The sequence below is a fragment of the Kogia breviceps genome, chromosome 10 (assembly GCF_026419965.1).
Source record: "Kogia breviceps isolate mKogBre1 chromosome 10, mKogBre1 haplotype 1, whole genome shotgun sequence".
Classification (NCBI taxonomy): domain Eukaryota; kingdom Metazoa; phylum Chordata; class Mammalia; order Artiodactyla; family Physeteridae; genus Kogia; species Kogia breviceps.
In genome coordinates this window covers 42,804,637-42,828,915 of record NC_081319.1, presented here as the reverse complement: position 1 = coordinate 42,828,915, position 24,279 = coordinate 42,804,637, and the positions used below count along the sequence as shown (strand labels likewise).

Below are 24,279 nucleotides of genomic sequence, written 5' to 3'. Positions count from 1 at the left end.
AAAAATACCCGGGAACACACACCATTTAGAAGATTGCAAAACTCCTTTTCACGGAGGCAAAGTAGCAGGTGGACAAGTCTGGGCAGTGCATTTCCAAGGTGAAGCCACTGAACACGACGACCTGCATCTACTTTCCTTTTTTTTAAATGTTAATTCCTTTTATTTTTTAAAAATTTATTTATTTTTGGCTGCATTGGGTCATTGTTGCTGCGCGCGGGCTTTTTCTACTTACGGCGAGCGGGGGCTACTCTTTGTTATGGCGCGCGGGTGTCTCATTGCAGTGGCTTCTCTTGTTGCGGAACACGGGCTCTAGGGTGTGTAGGCTTCAGTAGTTGTGGCATAAGGGTTCAGTAGTTGTGGCTCACGGGCTCTAGAGTGCAGGCTCAGTAGTTGTGGAGCTCGGGCTTAGTTGTTCTGTGGCCTGTGGGATCCTCCTGTACCAGGGCTTGAACCCATGTCCCTTGCATTGGCGGTCGGATTCTTAACCACTGTGCCACCAGGGAAGCCCTGCATCTACTACTTTTTTTTTTTTTCCTACATCTACTTTTTAAAGGAGGTTTTGCCACAGAAGTATCGACCTGGGACTGTACTGACAGGCCATAACACAATCCTTCTCCCACAGATGAGAACAGGGGCCACAAAGGCAAATGCCCACAGGAGCTGGCCTGGTAATTAGTACAAATGAAGGATGTGGGCTGTGTGTAAAGGAAACTTTCCTGAAGCACCCATCAGCCTCAAGAATTGTCTTCTCATTTCATATGAGATATGAGTCTTGAACTTTCCATTTCATTATGAGAGAAGCAACTCTGCAGGGTGTTGACCAATAGCAGCAGACCCTCAGCCTCAGTGTGTGAGGTGACAAGGTTGGTGGGCCCTGCAGTGAACTGGTGAACCAGATGCCCCATCTAAAGATGAGCTGCATTTCAACTCCAGCTGGTTTTTGCTCGGTGAGAATATGAGCCCCAGCATGGCCAGACCTTCTGATCCGGATTTTTACGTAAACATTTTATAATTTTATAATTTTAAATGTTGGTGACTAACTCTTTAAAAAGATGCGCAGGCTAAACAAAACACTCCTGTAGGCTGGATCATTCTGCAGTCTCTCCTGAAGGGGCAGGAAAGGTGTGGTAGGCAGAATAATCGTCCATGTCCTAATCCCCAGCACCTATGGATATGTTACCTTACAGGGCAGAAGGGACTTTTCAGTGTAATTAAAGATGTTGAGATAATTCTGGATTATCCAGCTGGGCTTTGTAAGTGAAAGGTCCTTGTCAGTAAGAGAGGGAAGCAAGAGTGTCACATTGCCACCATCAGACGCAAGGAATGTGAGCAGCCTCTACAAACTGGAAAAGGCAAGGAGACGGATTCTCCCCTAGAGCCTCCAGAAGGAGCACAGCTCTGCTGACACATGGATTTTAGCTCAGTGAAACCCATTTTGTGCTTCTGATCTCCAGAACCCGAAGACAGGAAATTTGCGTTCTTTTAAGCCACCATGCTTGCGGTAATTTGTTGCAGTAGCATTAGGAAACGAATACAGGTGGCCACCCTTTGGTGTATCCTGCAATGTTTTTAGAGGATGAAAATACTCTCTAAATTTCTATTTAGATGCTAGAGTATTGCTGCAGCTGGGAGAGCCACACATGGCAATTCCAGGAAATTTCTCTTACTTCTAGGTCAAAGGACAATGGGACTCAAGATGGATTTCTGTGGTGGGATAACCACACGCAGAGCGAGAGAACCAGCAAGTCTCTTATCAAAGCAGATGTGCGTCAGTACCCTCAAACACACACACCCTTTTCTGGGTGGACAGACTGCAAATTATTCCCACCTCCCAGGGGACAAGCACATGTGTATCTAGTGGTCAGCAGACGTCAAAACCCAGCCATCTAACCAGTTAGCATGAGCTTTCACTATGTCAGGTGAAAAGAGCTGCATGGCTATACATTTGACTTCTTAAATACACAGGACCACCAAATAAATAATAAAAATAAAAAAGCACGCTGACATTTCCACCCAGGGGACCCCAGTGAGAGCAGAGGTCTCCGTGGGCTCCTAGGGGTTGGCACTGTCAACCTGAAGAAGTCTAAATCCAAATCCAAATCCAAATCCAGGGCTCATTGCATCCCTGTCCTGCGTGATTCAGCCTCTCCCCTCTCATGGACTGGTTACAACCCAACCTGAGTTTAGAAGGACATTCACTGTGATGATTGTATCCAGATCACAATTCATCATTTTCAATGTCTCAGCATTGGAATGAGTCCACTTGGAAATCAGAAGTTGGTGGCATCCAGAAAAACCTCCTGCTATTCTTCCACAGAATTCCTCTTCTTCAGGATTTCTGGGTGGGAACCGTAAAGGGCATCTCAGTGCCCTGCTTTATGTGAAGTCTTTGGGGTGGGTCCAAGTTATTCCCCAGGCTCCATGGTCTCATAGGTTTTTAGCAAGGGAGGGTCTGTGTTCCCAGTGCTTATCTTCCTGTTTTTGGGGTGGGAGAAGGTGTACGGTTCGATCTCAGACTCAGAAAGGAAGCCAGAGGGTGGCTCCTCTTTGGTCAACTTTGCAGTTGGAGCCCTGGAGCATATGGGGGGTGGGGAGGGAGGGCAGTCCCCTGTGGGGCCCTGGAAGGGCCGGTAGGTATCCACCTCTGGCTGGAAGAAGGGCCTTTTGGAATCCTGCAGCAGATGCCCATACAACATGGTGTCATCGATGACGGCATACACGTGGGAGTCGTTGTCGTTCCGTCTTTTCTGAAACTTTTTTGGCTGCATCGGCATCTGGGTATTGACATTACTGTTGTAGATACCTACAGCTGGGCCCTTGTTGATCTTCTTTTTCCTACTGAGGAAGGGAACAAGACAGAAGTCAGGAAGAAAACAATCTTAGAGGCTCACCAACTGTACATCCCTACTGGAATGAAGATCATTCAGGGCTCTGACTGGGGCTCCCCCAAGTCCCTCAAATAGCTTAGCGTTTGAACCTGAAACTGCTATCCTCAGTGAACATTTAGAAAGGGACCAGCTTCTGTCTCCAGTTTTTAAAGTGGAAACAGGAGGAGAGAGTGGTTTAGAGAGGGCACTGTTAACACCCTCTGTGCCCGAGTTTGCTTTGATACCTGCGTGGTATCCAAAGGTAGAGACATCTGACAACCTCTCTTTCCTAGCAGAGACAGGTGGTGTCCCAAACCAACCACATCAAGCACGGGTGTGCCTAGGCCAACCTTCTATGACTCTCTGAGTTCTTTCCTGTAGCTAATGCTTCGTCTCACTTTTGCATGAGTACAAACTACGACAATCTAGCTTCTAAATGAGAGCATATGACACTCAGGATGGAAGGTTGTATCTTAGTTTTTAGCTGGAGTTGGGGACAGTAGGACTCAGCATCAGTAGAGGGATCCAGTCCCTTCAGCAGTAACCTCCAAAAGAGGAAAGAGCTACAAAGAAGACGAAAGTCAGGCTGGGGTGCCCGGGTTCCTCCCTAACACCATTAATGCTTGGTTTGTAATGTTCTTTTGTAGTGGACATGGATGGGCATTTGCACTCCTTGCCTTGGAAAACAAAGCCTCGCCCTCCATCTCCACCAGTGAAAAGCAGGGGATGCTGACATTTTAGCCGACCAGAGATTCAAATGGAGGACAGAAGCTCAATTAGCGTAATGGACCACATAATGCATGGCTGGAGGTTCACTAATTGTGAACCTGTGCTTTTCTGAGATAAAAATAAATCTACTACATGTAGCTTGTAACACTGGGTTCCCTGGCCAGGATGACAGGCTGCAAGGCCTCCAGCCTGAAGCTTTGTAGCAATGCTCCGCCCACGTGCTCCTACAGCGCCTTGCTTGTCCCCACCAAGCTCTTCTCACACTGTCCCGACACCGCCTCCTTATTTGCCTGCTTCTTTAGTCCCTCTGCCCCCATAGACGGCAGGAGAAAAGACTGTGTCTTGTGTATCCCCAGCACCTCTCCTGGTTCCTAGGGCCCAGGAGACCCTCAGGAAATAGATGCTTAATGACCAAGTTCAACGGCACTGTCTGCCCTCCTTCTCACAGCAGGAACCTGTCCTCCCTCCCAACCCAACTTGGGGACAGACAAGCCTTATGCAAACCTGCCAGCCAGTGGCCTCCCCCACAGCAACGCAGGGGCTGGTAATTCCCAGGTCGGGACTGGGGCACTTTAGGGATGGAGGCAAGTGCTGGCCCCTCCCCTCATCCAATTCCCTCCTGATGAGGAAACTGGGGCCCAGTGTTAATGCCATGCTTTCCCATCTGGGTGGAACATATTGTGCACCCCAGACAGGAAAGTTTTCCTGAGAGTAATGATACAATGATGTTTCTTTAAAAGAAGTCCTTTTCCCTCACGCGAGATGTGTGCAATCCCGTTTCACAGAGAAGACGCCTCCCCCTGAACCTGCCAACCCATCCTCATCAGCGGAGACATTTCTGATCAGCAATTTCAATTGTTTGCTCACGGTCCCAGTTAATAAAAAAAAAAAATTGTTTTAGTTTTTTGCTAAGGGAAATAGATTCCCCCCTCTCCCATGGCTTTAATTAGAAATACGAGGAGAACTGATGAAATCTGGCAGCAGCATGTACTCTGTCTAAAAAGGTCAACACTTTCCTCCCATAAAACAGAAGATGTTATCCTGAGGGGGTGGAAGGTGAGACTGAGTCAGTTAACTGGGTCTTCCTTCCTCTTGCCCACAGGGCTGGCTTTTTGGTGCTTGTCTGGAGGCCAATAAACAAGCATAAAACAGACAGTTTGTTTAAGAAACTGGAGGAGAACAAGCTGGGCAGCGGGAGTGTGTTTTCCTCAAGGTGACGGGGGGAGCGGGTTCACAGGCCTGGTCTGGCAGGGTCTACGTGAGCGTTTTCCTGCCAAGATCACCCCTGTGAGGACCACAGTCTAATGAGCAGACGGTAAATGATTCACAGGGGACTTATGCTGAGGCAGCTGCATAAAACTGTAGAATAAAATGTCACCGCATGTGTATTTTTTTTTCCTACTAGGTAGGGGATTTTTTCCCCCTCCAAGCATAATTCACATCCAGCAATATTATTTATTTTCCACTTTTTTTTTTTTTTTTTTGGCCACGCCAGGTGGCTTGCAGGATCTTAGTTCCCCAAACAAGGGTCCAACCCTCAACCTCGGCAGTGAAAGGTTGGAGTCCTAATTGCTGGACTGCCAGGGAATTCACCCCCTGCAATATTTATTTTTTTGGCCGCACTGCATAGCACATGGGACCTTAGTTCCCCAGCCAGGGATTGAACCCACGCCCCCTGCACTGGAAGCACAGTCTTAACCACTGGACTGCCAGGGAAGTACCCCCCCCAGACCCACCCTGGCAATATTATTTAACATTGATCTTTGCGGGGGAAATGGAAAGCAAGGAAAAAAAGTCAATAATTAATGACAGCTCTGGTCTGTGTGATGTAAGGAGGTGTCAGCTCAGGTGAAGACATTTTGAGAAATTCCACCTACTTCTTTTTCACAAAGCAAACGATGAGTCCGAGGGCACACAGCAGTAAGGTGCCACCTCCCACCACTGCGAGGATGATGACAGTCAGGTCTGTGAGCAGAGACACAAGGGAGGAAGATGGGGAGACACTTGATGTCAGGCTGGTGATGAACTCCAGTAGACAGTCTTCAAAGATGGCTACCATCCATTCCTTCCCTCCCTGTACGCACATGCTGCTCCTCACTTTAAGGGGAATCTGTTTCCTTTCCTCCTGAATATGGGCTGTACTGGTGTGTACCTAACCTTTCAGAAACCTGGCAGCTTCCTGCGCTTCCTGAGGAAAAGCCAGACACCATGTAAGAAGCCTGACTATGCTGAGACCATGCTATGAGGAAGCCCAAGTAGCCATGTGGAGGCTCCATGAGGAAGACACACCAAGGCTCCCAGCCTTGAAGGTGAGCAAAGGTGAACCATCTCAGCCCCCCTCTAGCTATTCAAGGCATCTGGCTGAGGCCCCCGATATCTTAGAGCAGAGATGAGCTACCTGCTGTGCCCCATCCAAATTCCTGACCCATGGAATTGTGAGCAAAAAAAAATGGTTATTGTCTAAGCCACTAAATCTTGGAATAGTTTGTTATACAGTGAAAGATAACTAAAACAAACTAGGGGACCTACCAGATCTACTCCAAAGGCTACTCCTGCCCTATCCCAGCTGTGCTCCCCTGATCGCCACAGCCCACGTTGGAGGAGAGAAGAGCAGGGGGTGTAGAAGAAAGCAGAGAGTCAAAAGTCAGAGGTGAAGGAGTTAAGGAGAGGGTTGTTTCATGTGTGCTGTCCTTCTCCTACAGTTGTACAAAGGAAAAAGAAAATAAATCAGAGAGAGAGCCCTGCACCAAACCAGGATTTAGAATTTCTGGCTTGTTCAATACGAAAACAAAAGGTGAGACTGTGAGAAAATAGGACTAGAAATAAATGACAGAAAATGAATGTAAGAGAGAAAGAAAACTCAGAAGCTAATCTGAGAGTGTGGGAGAGCTTTTCATTTGTGGCTTCTGGTCCCCGTCGGTTCTCTTGCTGCTAATCACCTGTGTGGCCTTGGGTGGACACACAGTCTATCTGACCACCCAAAAGGGAAGGGGCTGGGGAAAAAAACCTCCATGGTTCCAACACTCTGTAGTGCTCTGTGACTATCTCGGAATCAAGGGCTAACATGGCTCCACCACAGATTGCCTGAAACTCTTCAGTGGATACTACCACTTTGGGCATAAAGGCAAAATCCTCATCATGACTCTGAGACCCACGACTGAGGGCATTCAAGGATTCTAATGTTTCACTGGGCTAAATAAAAAATGCCAGCATCATGTATCTGTGTCACAATTTCCAGGTCCTCACAGTTTAATCACCAACACTGAATCCCCAGTGATAATTTTATGGGGTAGTTAAAATCATCTATTCTCTGCAGAGGAAGATCAGAGGAGTAAAGAGACTTCCCGTATGTCAGAATGAGGTTAACAGTAGATTGACTACCAAAATGCCCTAATTCTTCCCCTGCCCTGATCCATGTCCTTTATTTACTGTGTGATCCTGCAGCTCCTCCCAACAAGAGATGGAGTCTACCTGTCCACCCCTTGAATCTGGGCTGACCAAACCAATGCTGTCAAAGGGACAGGGCATGAGTCCCTAACCTAAGCGTCAGGAGACCTTGCATGTTTCCCCCAGCCTCTCTTGGATCTCTCTGCCTCTGCCATGAGAAAAGGCCCCAGTTTGGAGGATAAGAGACCATGCTGAGGAGAGCCAAGGAATCCCAGTTATCACGGCTGATCTTGCCTGGGCCCCAGACATGTGAGAGTGCCCGGTCAAGACTGACAAAGTCCTCTAACCAACCTGCAGCTGCCCACAGGTGCTTGAGTGAATGAACCCTGACAAGCCCAGCTCAGAACTGCCCAGCCAACATGTGAGCAATAACAAATGGCTGTTTTAAAGCCACTGAGTTCTGGGGTGGTTTGTTCTACAGTATTATTGACACAATAGCTGACTGATACATCGACAGCCAGGACTCAAATCCATGCTTTCTGACTTGCCTTCCAGTCTTGCTCCTGCTCCCTCAGCTACCAAGTGCTATCCACCACCACCCCCAAAAGACCTTACCCATGGTCCTTGGAGTAAGCGAGACCGAGAAAAGCAGGTCCAGCTGCTTCCTGCTCATGGGGCTGCAGTTGGAGATGTTGACCCAGAAGCTGTGATAGTGGAAGCTTGGCTTGGGCAGCACATCCTCCTCTAGGCTGAAGATCTCCTCGGTGTGGGCCTGCTGCTCCTGGATGATCATGAACGCACGTCCTGTCTGGCAGACCACGCCTGTCCGCTCTTTGAGGAAGGTCAGGCAGGCCACCTGGTCTTGGGGCACGCTGATGTTCCAGGACATGGAGGTGAGGGATGGTAGGCCCCTGTCCCAGTTAGGGGTCCTCAGGTAGACCTTGCTTTTCGTGTCCAGGGTCACTGTGAAAACACCTTCCTCTGCAGGAAAAGGAAGAGAATCCACTCAAATGTTATTTCACTCAATCAAGATGGAGAGAATAGGAGGGTGGAGGAGACGATGCTACACTGTCCAGATTACAGAGTTTCCTGCCATGATGGAGAGGCTCTGGATCTGCACTGGCTAAGAGTAGCCACAGCTGCATGTGTCTGTTGAAGACTTGGAATGTGCTTGGTGTGACTGAAGAACTGAATTTTTAATTTTGTTTACTATTAATTTAAATTTAAATTGCCACATGCGGCCAGTGGCTACCATATTGGTCAGCAAAGGAATAGAGTCTCAGATTAGGTTCTCGGGCCTTTTGAAAAAACCAACCAACCAAACAAACAAACAAACACAGAACAGGCCAGTTTGCCAAATTGGTGGTTGTCTCAGCTTCCTTTCAGAAATGCCCTCAATGGAGCTAACATCTAACTAACACCCAGCTCCATGGTGGGACTGGTGTAAACTGATTTCTATTTTGGAGATTTAGAAAACTTCGGATTCTGGGAAGAATTCTAGAGTTGCAAAGTTGAAAGGGTCTAATCCACTCCTTATCTTCAGGTGAGATAAAACCCCAACACTCCACACTGAGGAGGGTGTGTCTTTTTTTTTTTTTTTTTTTTTTTTTTTTTTATGCGGTACGCAGGCCTCTCACTGTTGTGGCCTCTCCCGTTGCGGAGCGGATGCGCAGGCTCGCGCAGGCTCTGTACGCACAGGCCCAGCGGCCATGGCTCACAGGCCCAGCCGCTCTGCAGCATGTGGGATCCTCCCAGACCGGGGCACGAACCCGCGTCCCCTGCATCGGCAGGCAGACTCTCAACCACTGCGCCACCAGGGAAGCCCCGGGTGTGTCTTATTTTCAAAGACTCCCCAGAAGGAGTTTCTCTGGTAACCTTGGAGATACCAGGCAACCTGGGCTGACCTTAATCTTACGGCCAGATTCATTTCTCTCCCACTCATGCCTCTGAGGACAAAATTACACAGTAAACCTTGAATTAAGGTCTTGGTCAATTTAAAAATGAACTTAGCAACTTGTAGTGGTGACTGAATTTTAAAATCAACACTGTAGAGTTCACCGTTGTGACCGATTTAAACCTCACCTGCTGCCTGAGAAGATCATACACTAGCCTCCCAGGACGGGTCTGCTCCCCCATGCAGGAGAATGCTCTAGAGATTCATCTCTCTCCCAGTATTCCTTCCTCTGTGCCCTCCAAACTGCACTCTTTATTGTCAAAGCAGAATCATAAAAATATCTGCATAAGGATTTGTATGTTACCACTTCAAGAATCCAGGACTTGGGAATATTTGGTTAGTTCTCATTTATGCCCTACCTGCTTCCAAAAAAGCCTCGAACCTGATTATTTGTTCTGCTGCCTACCAACCATCAATCACCTCCCACTGTCAGTCTTATTTCTAACTCCTGGAATTTTCCACATTAGGTTAATGGTAAAGTCAGGATTAGGACTCATCATCTTGTATGAGGAACAGCCCACTCAGCTATCCCTTCTCTTCAAATTGACAATTAAGACGATCAGAAAACCAAAATAAGATAAGTGTCCCAATAAGAAAGGCTAAGAGGGCATCGAGATGGGGAGAGAGTGAAAGACCATCTTACCTTTGAAGTGGGGGATAAAGGACACAGTCAGGCTCTGCCTGGAGGCCTCTTGCTGGAAGCTGGGGGTAAAGGTGCGGAGGGTCACCGAGATGTTCTGCTTCACCTGAATCTGCTCGATGGAGCCTCCAGAGCAGAAGGAGCCGAAGTAAAGGTCCTGGCCGGGAACAGCACTGGCCACGAGGTAGCTGAAGCTGGTGTTGCAAACCCTCTTGTGAGTGTGCTGCTGCAGCTTCTGGGCAGGCACCAGTGCCAGGCTGATGCTGTCTTTGGGCACCAGCAGCTTCCAGGAGAAGTCGTGCAGCTGCACAGGCAGCTGGAGGATGTACCACGGCACCTGGAGCGAGTAGGACTTCCTGTGGCAGTACCGGTGGTCCAGGCAGCCTACAAAAGAGGGGCTCGTGGTACCCAGGCTGGGAGGAAACCGGAAGTGCATCCTCTCCAGCTCTCAAGTCAGCCCCAGGCTTTCTCGCTTTTCCCTTTGGTCTCTCCTCTCCTGGAGGCACTCCTGCCTCCTTGATGCCCCTTTCCTAGCTTCCCTCCTGCTCTTGCATTCCTACTCTCCACTAAACTGGCAGAACAACTTCTGGGGAGTATTCAGGGTTGAAATTTTCTCTTCTTGTTTGCTCAAGTTCTCAACTAAGACAACCTGTGTCTTAGACGCTAAGTGCCACGTGGGCAGGGTACAGGTTTTTCCCTTCACCCAGCCCTGCTGCCCAGTGTCCCTGCCTGTGGGGAGGCAGTTTGCCTAATGGTTAGAGCTGGGAGTAGAGTTGGGGAGATCTCAGCTGGCATTTCAGATCTGACGCTTCCTAATGGGGTGGCCTCGGGCTGGCTGCTTTGCCTCTTGCGGCTTCAGTTACTGCCTCAGTGGAGACCTTAAAAGCATCCACGTCAGAGATGATGGTGGTCCAGCAAGGAGGTGACTATTGGTTTTGCTACCCTCCACTGATTAAACATTTCTATGTGACTCGCACATGTCGGGCACGGCTAGTAGCTAAAGGGATAAAAAATGGAAGAAGCCAAAGTTTTTGAGCTCAAGAGTTGGTCTCATGCAACAGAAGACAAGTGAGCAGTGAGCGTGGAAGCAGGGGGCATGCAGATGGGGGAGGTTGGGGAAGGCTACAAGGATTTCAGAGGAGGGAGACTGGAGGCTGGACAGAGGAGACGTGAGCATGGACACGGGCGATGCCATTTGCTTCCGTGGGAAAGATGCATGTTCCCACGGAGGCTGCTGGTCTCAAAGGGGGTGTGTCTCCACCTTGCTCTGTGCTTCTTGGTTGTCCTTGCTCACCCTCACTGCTGGGGGCATTTCTGATCATACTATTTACAACCCACCCAGTGGACCCCACTAAGACAGGGCAGGGAGGGGAGAACTCCGACAGCCCGGGAGGAGCACACTGAAGGGGCGGGGGCGTACTTATGGTTTTCTGGGCGTTGATCCATAGGCGTGTCAGATCATCACAAAGGAAGGAGATCTTGTGTTTGGAGCCAGCTGTCAGGGTGAGGTTGGTGCTGCAGGTCCGAGAGTCCAGACACACGAAGCAGCCGGGGACAAATTTGTGGCTCAGTTTGCTGGGCCGTTGCTCAATGGTCAGCGACATGGCTTGCTCGTTACTCAAGTCAACCACGTAGATTTTATCTGGAACCACAAATAGAAAACAGGCATGAAGAATGGATCAGGATGAGCCCTGTGAGACGGTAAAAATGAGCACAAAATCTCTCATGGCTGGGGAACACTGGGAAATTTTTTTTATTATTAAGAAAACATTACAATAGCTTGAAACAAAATTTAAAAAGAAAGTCAGTGGACTGTATTTTGACCATCCTTATGTAACTGCTTTCATTTCTTCAAACTCATCTTAGTCCTTGTGCATATGCACGCATATTTTCACCTATTTAACAGTATGGTGTATATAAAATTTTATACTCAGATTTTACTTTATTATTTTATACAGATACACTTATTTTACCATATAGTTTTCATATTCACTAAGCTTTTAAAATATTCATTACTGGGGCTTCCCTGGTGGCGCAGTGGTTGAGAGTCCGTCTGCCGATGCAGGGGACACGGGTTCGTGCTCCGGTCTGGGAAGATCCCACGTGCCGCGGAGCGGCTGGGCCTGTGAGCCATGGCCGCTGAGCCTACGTGTCCGGAGCCTGTGCTCCACAACGGGAGAGGCCACAGCAGTGAGAGGCCCACGTACAGAAAAAATAAAATAAAAATAAAATATTTATTACTCTTAGTCATCTAAGTGAGATTTAGCATCACCTATTTAAATATTCTCCCTCTATGAAGAGTAATTAACAACAGCTGGTATTAGTGCAGGGATACAAGATTCTTAGGCAGGATGGAACCATAGATATTATAATTTAATCTCTAATAAATGTTACATTTCAAATAAGTGACAAAAAGATGAAGTACTCCATAGGCTGGGCCAGGAGAACGGTCTCTCCCATTAGTAAAAGAATAAAATTACACTAGTACTTCAAAGCAGTCACCAAAATAAAAACAAAGAGAATATCTTTATAAATCTGGAATAAACACAAATTATAAAAGCAAAAAAATAAATAAAGATTAAAATATCTTTCTGACTTAAGTACCACAAATAATGTTTAAAGGACAAGGGACACACTGGGAGAAAATACTTTCTACATAGAATGATTGAGAAGTTCACAGTAAAGGAAATATAAATGTCCAAATATCCAAAATATGAAGTGTTGTTAATATTACTTGTAATACTACCTATAATTAGAGAAAAGCAAATTAAAAGAAAGTGTATAGTATAAAAAAAAAAACCCTACACCCCTATAACCCAGCAGTGTGACATGGGTATATATGCCCACTTGTATAAGTCAGTGCTGTGACAGTGACTGGAGTAATACTGGAATAGTTAAACAGACCATGAAACTTTCACCAATGGAATATTATGCAGCAGTTTAAAAGAATGAGGGAGATCTAAATATACTGACATAAGAACCTCCAAGATATAGTATTAGGTAAAACAGCAAGTTGTAGAACCATATTTAGACTATGACACCATTTGATTGTAAAGTCTCTATATAAAATGAAATAGCTATTTCTACATGTACATACTTATGTATGTATGTACTTAATATTTAAATGAAGAGAAAAAAGATTTGGAGAGAAATATAACAAACCCATAATTGTGGTTACCCTAGGAGGGGGTCTGGAAGTAGGGACAATACAGATGGTCGGGGGGATTTTAGCTTTGTCTGTGATGTTTGAATTTTTAGTTAGAAAAATAGGTATGTATTTCTTATGTAATTTGGAAAAACTGCCCAATTATTGTTTTTTTTAGGTCACTTCTATGATTGCGCCACTAGAAGTAAAAGATTCTAATAAGCACATGCACATGTTTAGTGTTTATCTATTTCCTCAGGATAATATCCCAGAACTGATTGTTAGGTGACAGCATAGGAATATTTTTTCAACTATTTAGAATGGATTACCAGGCTACTTTATAAAAGAGTCATTTCACTTTCTAATGTCATCCCCAGAAGGCTCTACACTATGAACCCCTGGAAATCACTGTTTACTGAGTTGCTTTTTAATTTCATTCGTTCTGCTTTTACAGAAGCCATCAAGTTAGGAAGATGCCTATGCAAGGTGGTGCTGCCTTTGCAAGACATGGGTGTTGCCGATGTGTCTATCGGGTCTCTTGGCCTCTCTGCCTGCAGCTCCAGTGAATAAATAAGTCCAGTGCCAGTTGGGAAAGTTCTGTTTCCCAAGAGAGTCTGCTAGGCTTCCTCCTTCCTGGTAACAGGAACCATATACTTAATAAAATTGTTCCTTTTGAACTGGCTGCCAGGGAGCTCAGTGTCAAATTAGGAGCAAAATTAGGGAAGTATCTTATGGTTGTCATATCTGCTGACTCCTCTCTTTAGTTCTTATTGCTTATGTCTGTGTAAATTTTACTGTAAGTTCTAACAGTGCTTTAATCAGAGAGATGACATACCCAGAGCTGGAGTATATATGCTTATGTTGTTAACTTAAATATGATTTGATTTAGAAAATGGTTAGCTTTTCAATCTCCTAGCCCCACATTCAGCTCATATCTTACTGTCCTTTAAAATTTATCTTCATTGTTACCTCTAGGAAACCCTCCCTACCCCTACCCTGGCTGTGTTAGGAGCCCTTTTGCTTCTGAAATCCCACTCACCTTTATCGAGGTCCAATCACAGGTTGCAGGAGCCTCCCTACCCCCTCCCCCTCTCCTAATTTGTACGGTATCAAAGTAGTGCACACACAGAATTTAAAGCAGGGTTTCTCTGGCTTGGCACTATTGACATTTGGGGCAGGGTAATTCTTCGTTGTGGGGCTGTCCTGTGCACTGTAAGATGTTTAGCAGCATTCCTGGCCTCCACCCACTAGATGCCAGTAGCACCCCCATGGCCCTCCATTATAACAACCAGAAATGTCTTCAGACATTGTCACATGTCCCTTGGGGGGCAAGACTGCTCCTGGCTGAGAACCACTGGTTTAACGAATCAAATAGTTTTCTAAGGTTTGTTATGAAAACAAAACTCCCTCCCCACTGTGACCACTCCCCAGAATAACAACTTTCAACTCTTTTGGCAGGTTCTCTTTACAATTACATCCACAGCACCCAACAACATGCTTCCATTGCTGCTTCTAGATATTTCTGTTTCAGGGTTTTAAAAAAATATTTTTTATTTATTTATTTATTTTTGGCTGCGTTGTGTCATCGTTGCTGCGCATGGGCTTTCTCTAGTTGAGGTGAGCGGGGGCTGCTCTTCGTTGTGGTGCGCGGGCTTCTCATGGCAGTGGCTTCTCTTGTTGTGGAGCTCAGGCTCTAGGCACGCGGGCTCAGTAGTTGTGGCTCGTGGGCTCTAGAGCGCAGGCTCAGTGGTTGTGGCGCACGGGCTCAGTTGCTCCGCAGCATGTGGGATCTTCCCGCACCAGGGCTTGAACCTGTGTCCCCTGTATTGGCTCGATTTCTTAACCACTGTGCCACCAGGGAAGCCCTGTTTCAGGTATTATTTGTTGGTTTCCCACAAAAGAAGATGAGGATTTCCTCTCCTTCACCCACACTCATGTCCCCCTGGCCACACCCCACACCTCGTATACAACATACACACACCCACAGTACACATGCCCAGCAAACATCCAAATTACAACTCTCTATTCGCCCATCTTCCCAATCTTTACCATCATATTTTTATGTTAGATCATTACTCTGTGTTGGCATTATCATGACTATGTAAACAATAGTAACACTGTGTTTACACAGTCACATTATTTCCATGCTATAGTTTCTCTTTCTTGCACAAGATTTTATTTCCCTAGAATTAGTTATTGCCATTTAAATCATTTCCTTAGTTTCTATGTACTTATTAGTAATTTGACACCCAAACTCTCCCCCACTTGTATAAATCTCCTTTCAATACCTATGAGAACATTAGGTATATCATCAAGTTATCTTTCTGAAAAGTCTCTCTAGAGCCTTCTCAACTGCTCTCATCTAAAGGGGCCCAGGTATGGTCTTGGGTCCCCTTGTACCATCATCCTAAGATTCCCTTTGCCTCTCTCTTGAAAGAAAAAAATTTTTGGCCGCACCTCGAGGCTTGCAGGATCTTACTTCCCCGACCAGGGATTGAACCCAGGCCAAGGGAGTGAAAGTGCCAAATCCTAACCACTAAGCCACCAGGGAACTCCTGAGATTTCTTACTTATCCATGGGGATAAGTGAGAGGCCACAATATGTGTCAACTCTTCCAGGACAAATTAAAGACTCACAGAGGGGCTTCCCTGGTGGCGCAGTGGTTAAGAATCCGCCTGCCAATGCAGGGGACATGGGTTTGATCCCTGGTCCGGGAAGATCCCACATGCCGCGGAGCAACTAAGCCCATGAGCCACAACTACTGAGCTCACGCGCCACAACTACTGAAGCCTGCGCGCCCTAGGGCCCATACTCTGCAACAAGAAAAGCCACTGCAGTGAGAAGCCCGTGCACTGCAAGGAAGAGTAGCCCCCCCTCACCGCAACTAGAGAAAGCCTGCATGCAGCAACGAAGACCCAACACAGCCAAAAATAAGTAAATAAAGACTCACAGAGCAGGAGTTACCCAAGAAAAAACAAAAACAACGCCAACACTTAGTTAAGGGCTCCAGGTGGCTTCTGGGGGGTTATAAAAGCTGAAAAAGAAGAAATGCAACTGTTTCCACAACCAGCATTTACCCAGAACAGTTACTGGAAGTATCTGGTATAACATTCTGGAAACATCCATCTACCTTATTTGAATCATGTTAACCCAGAAACCTACAGGGCCTGAAGATACACTCAGTCTGCTGGTATTTTCAGAGCAAGTAAACCTATCTTCCAGAAGCTAGAAGAGGATGCAAAAGGTTGTAGGCTAGCAGTCTGCTCCCACTAAAGGAAGTAACATAGACAGGCAGACTACTATTAACTCATATGATCATTATCAGCAGGGCCATTTGAACCTTTTAGAAATAATATCAGAAAATGAGAGACAGGCTGTGTGGGACAACAGAGAAGATCTCTCTCTACGGTGACTATTAGATGAAACTCCAAGAGGACCAAAATTATATTTTTATATCTCCAGATAATAGAGTGATAATAATGCCAGGTATGGCATGGTAGTATTGTACCATCAAAAAAGATGAGAGTTCATTATGGAGCACTGAAAAACAAGATGAGTTGGGTGGAGACAAATGTAAATTAAGCTCTCTGACATTGCTGAACTGCACGTTTTGGGCAACGTAAGCCATCCATGATCACACATCTGGTCACAGCTGGCCAAATCAGCCAGGACAGCTTGTACATTACTCATCTTAAGACACAGGACACTTGTGCTCAAGCCATGGAAGGATATTCTCTGCAGGAGTCCTCTGGGTCTAGTTTTAGCTAAATTGATATTGTCAGCAAAGTAGAGAGAGAGTAGAGAGCAGGGTTGGGGGAGAGACAATCAGGTACAAGGTAACATCTGCCTGCTGCCCACATTCAGAATTTGGTTTTTTTCAGTCTGGGCCCACTGTAGTCAGGTCTTACTGTGGATGATGAGGGGTCAGGGTGACTATGACAGTTGCTTCCACCCTTGCTGAGGCTCTGACTTTGCATGCTTGCTGTGACAGCCACCCTCTGGCTTGAGAAACCCTCCCAGCTCTGCCTCCACTCTGGTTTTTGGTTTTTTTTTTTTTTGCAGTATGCGGGCCTCTCACTGTTGTGGCCTCTCCCGTTGTGGAGCACAGGCTCCGGACACGCAGGCTCAGCGGCCATGGCTCATGGGCCCAGCCGCTCTGCGGCATGTAGGATCTTCCCGGATCGGGGCATGAACCCGTGTCCCCTGCATCGGCAGGTGGACTCTCAACCACTGCGCCACCAGGGGAGCCCTCCACTCTGTTTTTGATGCTCTTGTCCTTGTCTGATTCCCACAGTGGCCAAGCTCCTGGTGCTCCCACTGTGTCCCATCTACCTTGCCCCTTCTGAGGGGTTGTGCCTTTGGATAGTGCATCTGGCTCTCAAGCCACTTTGGACAACAGGCTGCCTCCTGAGATTAGTGCGACAGTGTTTATGGAGGGCCTGGAATGTGCTGGAAACTGTGCTGAGTGTAGGAAAATAGAGGAATAAGACAAGATGCCTGAGTGGGGGTTTAGTGGGACACAGACATTCAGATGGATAAAGAGACATGGTAGTGATGGGGAGACAACAGAATGAACCACTGAATGGGGGTGGCCGTGGGAAATTGTTTGGAGGAATCCCCTTTTCCCTGCCACGTGCACCACAGGGACTGAACGTGGGGAGATGAGGAGGGGTGGCAGGTCGGTTTGGGACACATCTTTAGAGGGTATTGAGGAAACACTCCCTTTCTCCAGCCACAATCTCGAGGCCTCCCAGCATGCCCCACCCTGGAAGTGTCAAGAGTGGTACCTTCTTTAGTCTAAGCCTACCCTTAGACACCACTGGCTGGGGATAGTGCTTGCTGACCTAGCAAAACTGAAGGGTGTGGAGCCTCACTGTCCAGGGGTCATTGACATAGAAGGGCAGTCTCCCTGGGTAGGCAATGGGAGGCTCTGCTATGACCAAGGGGACCTGCACACACATGTACAACGACTCACTCCCAGCACCAAAGAAAGGAATGAAAGAAGAGCCCCTGTCAACCCAAGTTCAGAGACAGTGGCAATGCCAGAATGCCTTCTTCATGCTCCTCTTTTTCCTAAAGACTCCCCCGCTAAGACTCTGAACTTGTCCTTGCTGGGTACAAATCCCTTCCTCAACACACACCCCTTCTCATGAAGCCTCCGTTCCCACTCAGTCACCATCCTCCTCCCCTAAACCAAAGCCACTCTGGGCTCACCCTGTTGCCTTTCCAGGTGCAAAAGAAAGCCACGAAGGTAAAAAGACCCTTTCAAGGGGGGTTGAGAAAACCCGAGAGTAAGACTCCAACAATATTAGTCTCTTGCCACAGTCTGAATAAGAAAATGAATCAAAATCAGCCAGAGCAGGGCCAAGAGACCCAAGAGAAATCCACCACTCCAAGTAATGACTGGTACAGATAGTAACTGCAGAGCAAAGCCAGAGACTCCAGAACTATCTGCTGGTCTCCAATGGCCCAGCTAGCCAACCACAGAGACTGAATCTTTAACAGGGAGGGTTAAAACAAAATTGACAGTTTGTGAAACTCTCCTTCATCCAGGGGATGACTGTGTGTCTCTGCAAGTTCTCTGCTGATGGGGAGGAAAGAAAGGAAGAGGCAGGTGTGTGACAAGGAAGGGAGGTGGGGTCCTTCGAGGTGGAGGACCAGACTGGGTCCTTCAATGTCCAAAGTCAGTCAGACATTGGGAATAAGGACTGGGTGAGCAGTGAGCTCCCGAGACAAATTCCCCCTTAACACTTTATCTCCTGTGCAAGGAGGAAAAAGGGCTCAGCACCACTTCTTGGGCTGGGGAGAAGGGGCCCAGAGGAGAGGCATGATGTGTATGGGGTGGCAGGGCATCCACCAAAAAGGCACACAAATGAATTGCTTCCAGCCATCTACCTCTTAGTGGTGTGTGTTGTAAACTACCTTATGCTGTAGACAACTAAAGACCCTCAGAAGGGACAAAAACTCGCCGTACAGAAAATCACCAACCCCACTCTCCATAACGGTGTTTGGAGGCCACAAATCCCAAATAGATTAGGACACCTTTTTGCTAAGTGACTTGGAGTCATGCAGCGGCCTATCCAGGTCAGGGCAGTGGGGACATTTCATTCCCTGTGAGGGAATAAAGGGGAACAGAGAATTTTAAAACAATAATAAATCTGAGTAAATCCAGGCTTGTTTTTATTGTCACTATGCTCTAGTATTCCTAAACAATGTCAGTGATAAACTACTCTCCCTCACCAAAAATTGTTCTTTTCTTTCCAAAATGGTTTGATTTCTTACAGAGAACATAATATTTAAGCAGCTCTATTGAGCAATAATTGAATTACAATAATCTGTACATATCTAAGGTGTAAATTTGCCTAGTTTTGAACCTACCTACACACCTGTATATACATCAACATAATCAAGATAGTGAATATATTCATCACCCACAGAAATTTCCTTGTGCATCCCCCTCCCTCCTCTCACCAGCCCTCAGGGTGTTAGGAGGGGTGTTTTGTGATGACTAAGCCATCCCAGGGCTACCACTGGCTGGAGCAGTGACTTGATGACCAAACAAAGCTGAAGAGTGTGGCTCTCATTGCCTAGGAGAAGGTATATGTAGGGGGATCAGGAACCCTGGTGCAGACCACTGGGAGGCTTCAGCATGGCTGAAGTTACTGGCAAACCGTAGGAGTTTAACACAGATATGGACCAACCAACCATAAGTACAAAACAAACACAAGCGTGGAACAAGCACCCTTAGCACAGAACAACCAACCACAGTTGGGGAACGACCAACTACAAGCACAGAACCACCAACCACAAGCAGGGAACAGCCGACCACAAGCACTCAGGAAAGGACGGAGGGGATGACCCCTGCCAAGACAAGTGCAGAGACAGTGCCAAGGTGTGGAAGAGAGCCAGGTGGGTAGAGATACCAACCAAAATTTCCTCTGAAACATCTATCATCTGTGCAAGAAAGCACAAGAGAGAAACCAGACCAACAGCATTTGTTACCACCAGCTGATGAAGAGGGTGAATGAAAATAATAGACAGAATCGGCTGACGCAGAACCAAGAGACCCCACCCTGGAGAACTCCGTCCATCCCAGTGATGCACAGTGTATAGAGAGTCCTGGGTACCTACAACTATCCGCTGCATCCCCAGAGAAGCCCGTGGAGAAATGGCCACCCACGTAGAGACCAAATGTTACACCAATAGGGTACACAGATTGCAATTATTAAAATAAAATCAACAAGATATGAAAAGAAAATAGGGGCTTCCCTGGTGGTGCAGTGGTTGAGAGTCCGCCTGCCGATGCAGGAGACACGGGTTCGTGCCCTGGTCCGGGAGGATCCCGCATGCCGCGGAGCAACTAAGCCCGTGAGCCATGGCCGCTGGGCCTGCGCGTCCGGAGCCTGTGCTCCGCAACGGGAGAGGCCACAACAGTGAGAGGCCCGCATACCGCAAAAAAAAAGAAAAGAAAAGAAAAAGAAGAAACTCCTTCTGGGAAGTGACCTCCTGCATCCTATAAGTCTCAACTGTCTTCTGGATTACAGGCTAACGTCTAAGGACCAGTGCTGTGTCTTTTTCAACTTTGTATCCCTTCCTTGACCTAGAGCCTTGCAGGATAACATTTAAAGAGTGCTTACTACCTGCCAGGCACTGCCACCTCATTGCTCCTCACAACACCCCTAAGAGGACAGTCCTATTATCTCTGTTTGAAGATAAACTGAGTCACAAAGGAGTTAAGTGACTTGCCCAGGCTCACACAGTAAGTAGGGGAATCAGGATTTCAAATCCACGCAGGCCAATTCCAGAGTAAGTGCCTTTAACCACTGGGCAACGCTGCCTGCAAAACAAGCTGTCCACACATATTTACAGAACCAGACAAATGTGTGAGTGCACAGGGCTGGTTGCCCTGGGAAATCTCTTGAAACTTAGGGTCCACATTGGGATTCATAGGATCAAGATGGAGATGTCCAGAAATCAGAGCTCTCAGGGACTCCAGTATCGCCTAAGTAAAGATACTTCTGCTGGCCAAGTTCACTCACTTGCCTAGAAAAATGCAAACCATGCTTGACGTAAAGCCTTGACAGCGCTAAACACATCTAAAGTGCAGTTAACCACTATTTACCTCAAAACTGAAGCCATATCCTTCTTGATGCTGGTAATAGCATGTTTAACAATTTGATTATATTTAGAAATCAACCCAGCTGATGTTACAGGAAACAGAATTAATCAGCAGCACTTCACTGTGACTGAGATGATAAACAAATCCCTGCGTCTTCTAAAACTCAAACCCACTCCATTTCTGAATCCTTTCATGGCTGTTTTCAACATTCTGATAAAATTGTGACACAGTCATCAAAATGTGTCAGTGAACACACATGCACATACACACATGTATATATAAAGTTATGCTTTGTACACAGTTATTGTGAATTAGAAGGAATCTTGGGTCAAAATATGAAGGAACTGAAGCTTCCCGAGGAGCCGGGCTCCAAGCGGGTGCCAAGCAGGCACTCCCAAGATGGTGTCAGATGGGCAACCCTGGGAGTGGATCCCACATGGTCACTTTTCAGGTGTTTATCAGCCATGCCATTTCACATTCTCAATTTCTCTGCCTGGTTCTGTCTACTTCCCGGAAGTAAATAATATAAAAAACAAGGATGAGAATCAACCCTGTGGGCAGAACCCATCCTCAGCACACATCACAGATGTCCTGGTTCAAGACCACTTGTCACAACTCACAGACTCCAGCTCATAGATGAGCCCCAGGAATAGCCACTCTGAACTCACCCTGTACCTTTTTCTCAAGATCCATGCCACTCCTCTCCGTGAGGCAAGGGCACCCGGGGAGCAAGTTTTAAGGAGGTGCTCACTCTCGGGGGCTGATCTTGTACTGACACAACGCTGAGGGTGAGAGCCTCTGTGAGAGGGAGCTCCTCAGAGCGGGTACCTCCTTCAGTGTTGTGCCCTGGGCATACAGCCTCGCTGTAATCCTGGTCCTGATGACCCTTCTCTAGGTTCGCGGCATCTCAGTAAATGTGTGTGGAATGATACACAACCTCATTCTCACAGAACCTGGGGTTCTGTGTGGTCCAGAAGCACAGGCTCTGGGTTCTGAGATTGCTCTGCTCCTGGAAAGTTGTGTGATACTGGGCTAATTCCATAATCTTTCTGAAACTTTTGGTTTCTCATCAATAAATGAAGGTAATTCCTGTTTCTCCTGCAAGGCTGTAATAAGGATTAGCTGAGACCATGTGAGTGGTGTGCTTAGGGCAGGGCTTGGCACTCAGACAATAAAAGTGTTATCATCACAGCTCACGGTGCTGGTGACATCCTGACTCACACTGTAGGGTCAGTCAAGACATGAGCTCTAGAAGGTAACCTTCCAATGCCTTCACTAAAAACAACTTATCACCCTGAATGCAAGATCATCTAAGCTTCTTACTGTGCTGAAGTGGAACAGTATGCCCGGCATTCACCAGTGACCTGGTCTCACTGCCTAGCAACGCACTTCCTGGAAGTCTTACAGGGTCCAAGTCCAAGTGTGCCAGAGCCAAGACAAGAAGTAGGAAGGAAACCTCAGCCCAAACAGACTACCCAGGAAGGAAAGAAGGCACTGGTGGAGGGGGAGGGGAAGGAAAGTGGGGCTTACTTACTGCTTTCATTTTGTGGATGTTGGACCAATACTTGAAACTGCAGCCGGAGGATGCCTGGATTTTGGGGATCTTGGTCACAGCCCTGCAGAGAGAGGTTGAAGTTCCCGGCTATGTTCCCAGGCTGCTCGTCCTTCAGCTTGAACACCTCGGGATTGGTGGTGGAGCCTGGGATGCGGTACTCAACCCGCTCCTCCTTCTTCACGCAGTTGGAGACACTGAAGTGGAGGAAGGAGACGCTCGCCCGCAGGTGCACGGGGATGATGAACTGCCATGTCATGAGCTCATCCTCGGGGAAGCCATCCGGGTAGTTGGCAGACATCAGGGTGGCTGAGCCTTCATCTTCAAACACAGATTCGATGATGCACAGGCCTGTTGGGGGTGGAACCCCAACGAGAGAATAGGAGGTGATTAGACCCTGCCTTGGTCATCCATGGGTGGGGGGACAGGGATTAGAGAAGAGGTGAAGGTGGGTCTTAGGTCCTGAGCACTAGGTCTAGATATGGCATGTTTATACTCAAGGTAGACAGTGAGAATGAGGATACATCAGTGGTGTGTGAGTATATGTTTAATAATCAACCCAGCAAGGGAAAAAAAATAAAGCCTTAACTTGTAGTGTCTGCCCACTTCCCTGGAGTAAAGATTCCTACTATAGCTGATTTCAGGCTACCAACAGGAGATGGATGAACGTGGAGTTGGAAGGAGATGGACAGCCCTCTCACCATCACATAGGATTTTTACCATACAGATCCAATGGGCATACCTGACTTCAAAGCATAAATAGTAAAATGCAGTATATTAACTAGGAAGTGATGAGTTTTGAGTACTTATTACCTTTGTTCCTATACTAATTTATTTAATTGTAAGTTTATATAATTTTATTTTTAGTAATGGCTCTGTTTAATACCAGCTCACAAAATTCCAGGACACTTAACAATTGGCACTCATGAGCTGCTGTGAGCCAGCTCTGGCATACCGATACAATTCTAGAAACTGTGAAAGAGACAGAAGACAGGAAAAAGACATGAGAAACAGAGTCATTAAGGTCCCGATACAATTCTAGAAACTGTGAAAGAGAGAGAAGACAAGAAAAAGACATGAGAAACAGAGTCATTGAGGTCTGTAGAGCCAGTCCCGTTTCATTTCTTGAAAACAAGCCTCACATACAAAGGACAAAAGAAAGAGTCACCACCTGGTTTGTTTAACAGAGGAGGGTGGGTTCACACCAGGACTGGCCCACATGCTTACAGAAGAGTGGGACTTCCTTTAAGGTATTCAGATGGAATCACACAATTGCCGACATCTGACCATTTCCGATGGAGAGCAAGGGTGATTTTGTAGGTCTCAACCTCAGCAAACAGAGGGGAGGGCATGGCGAGCTCACGTTTTATAGACGACCGGTTTGTGATGCTGAAGCCGGAGACGTTTCTGTTGTGGAACCACGGGAGGTCCAAGGCCATTTTCACTCCCTCTTGCATTTTGATCCGGGACACAGTGCCGTTGCTGCAGAAGGTTCCGATCCTGACCATCGTGGTGTCAACGCGGCTGCTGATGCTGTGAGTGACTCCATCGGGGCAGCTCTCCCCCTGCCCGATCTGCCTCAAGCGAGGGAGGGAGAACTGCAGTTCTAGACCGATGTTCTTGTTAGCTTTGACATCCCAGATGAAGGTTCTGTTGAGGGTGGGCAACACCGACGTTGAGGGCTGAAGATGAACCTCTCCAAAAGGACATGGACCTGACATGCAATCTGAAACACAGTCACAAAACAATCTGGTCACAAACGCTACTGGGCCACTCACTGCCCCTCCTCAGCCCCTGTAGTGAACTCTTTGGAGGGGGGCGTTTCTGGGGGGCCCACCCATCTCCTGGCTACATGAAAGTTGGCTGCCAATGGCTCATGGATGCAT

At 47.2% G+C, this 24,279-nt stretch overlaps 1 protein-coding gene across 1 annotated transcript in view; it reads right to left on the bottom strand.

The window, feature by feature from the left end:
- Positions 1 to 418: 418 nt before the first annotated feature.
- CDCP1 (CUB domain containing protein 1) overlaps positions 419 to 24,279 on the bottom strand; it is a 55,945-nt gene continuing 32,084 nt past the window's right edge. Inside the window, exons 3-9 of the mRNA XM_059077883.2 lie at positions 23,757 to 24,119; positions 22,376 to 22,744; positions 10,998 to 11,219; positions 9,581 to 9,961; positions 7,599 to 7,964; positions 5,474 to 5,561; positions 419 to 2,838 (exon numbers count right to left, since the gene is read on the bottom strand). Coding sequence (XP_058933866.1) covers positions 2,406 to 2,838; positions 5,474 to 5,561; positions 7,599 to 7,964; positions 9,581 to 9,961; positions 10,998 to 11,219; positions 22,376 to 22,744; positions 23,757 to 24,119 — 2,222 coding nt within the window. The 3' untranslated portion in view covers positions 419 to 2,405. The remainder of the gene's footprint in view (positions 2,839 to 5,473; positions 5,562 to 7,598; positions 7,965 to 9,580; positions 9,962 to 10,997; positions 11,220 to 22,375; positions 22,745 to 23,756; positions 24,120 to 24,279) is intronic.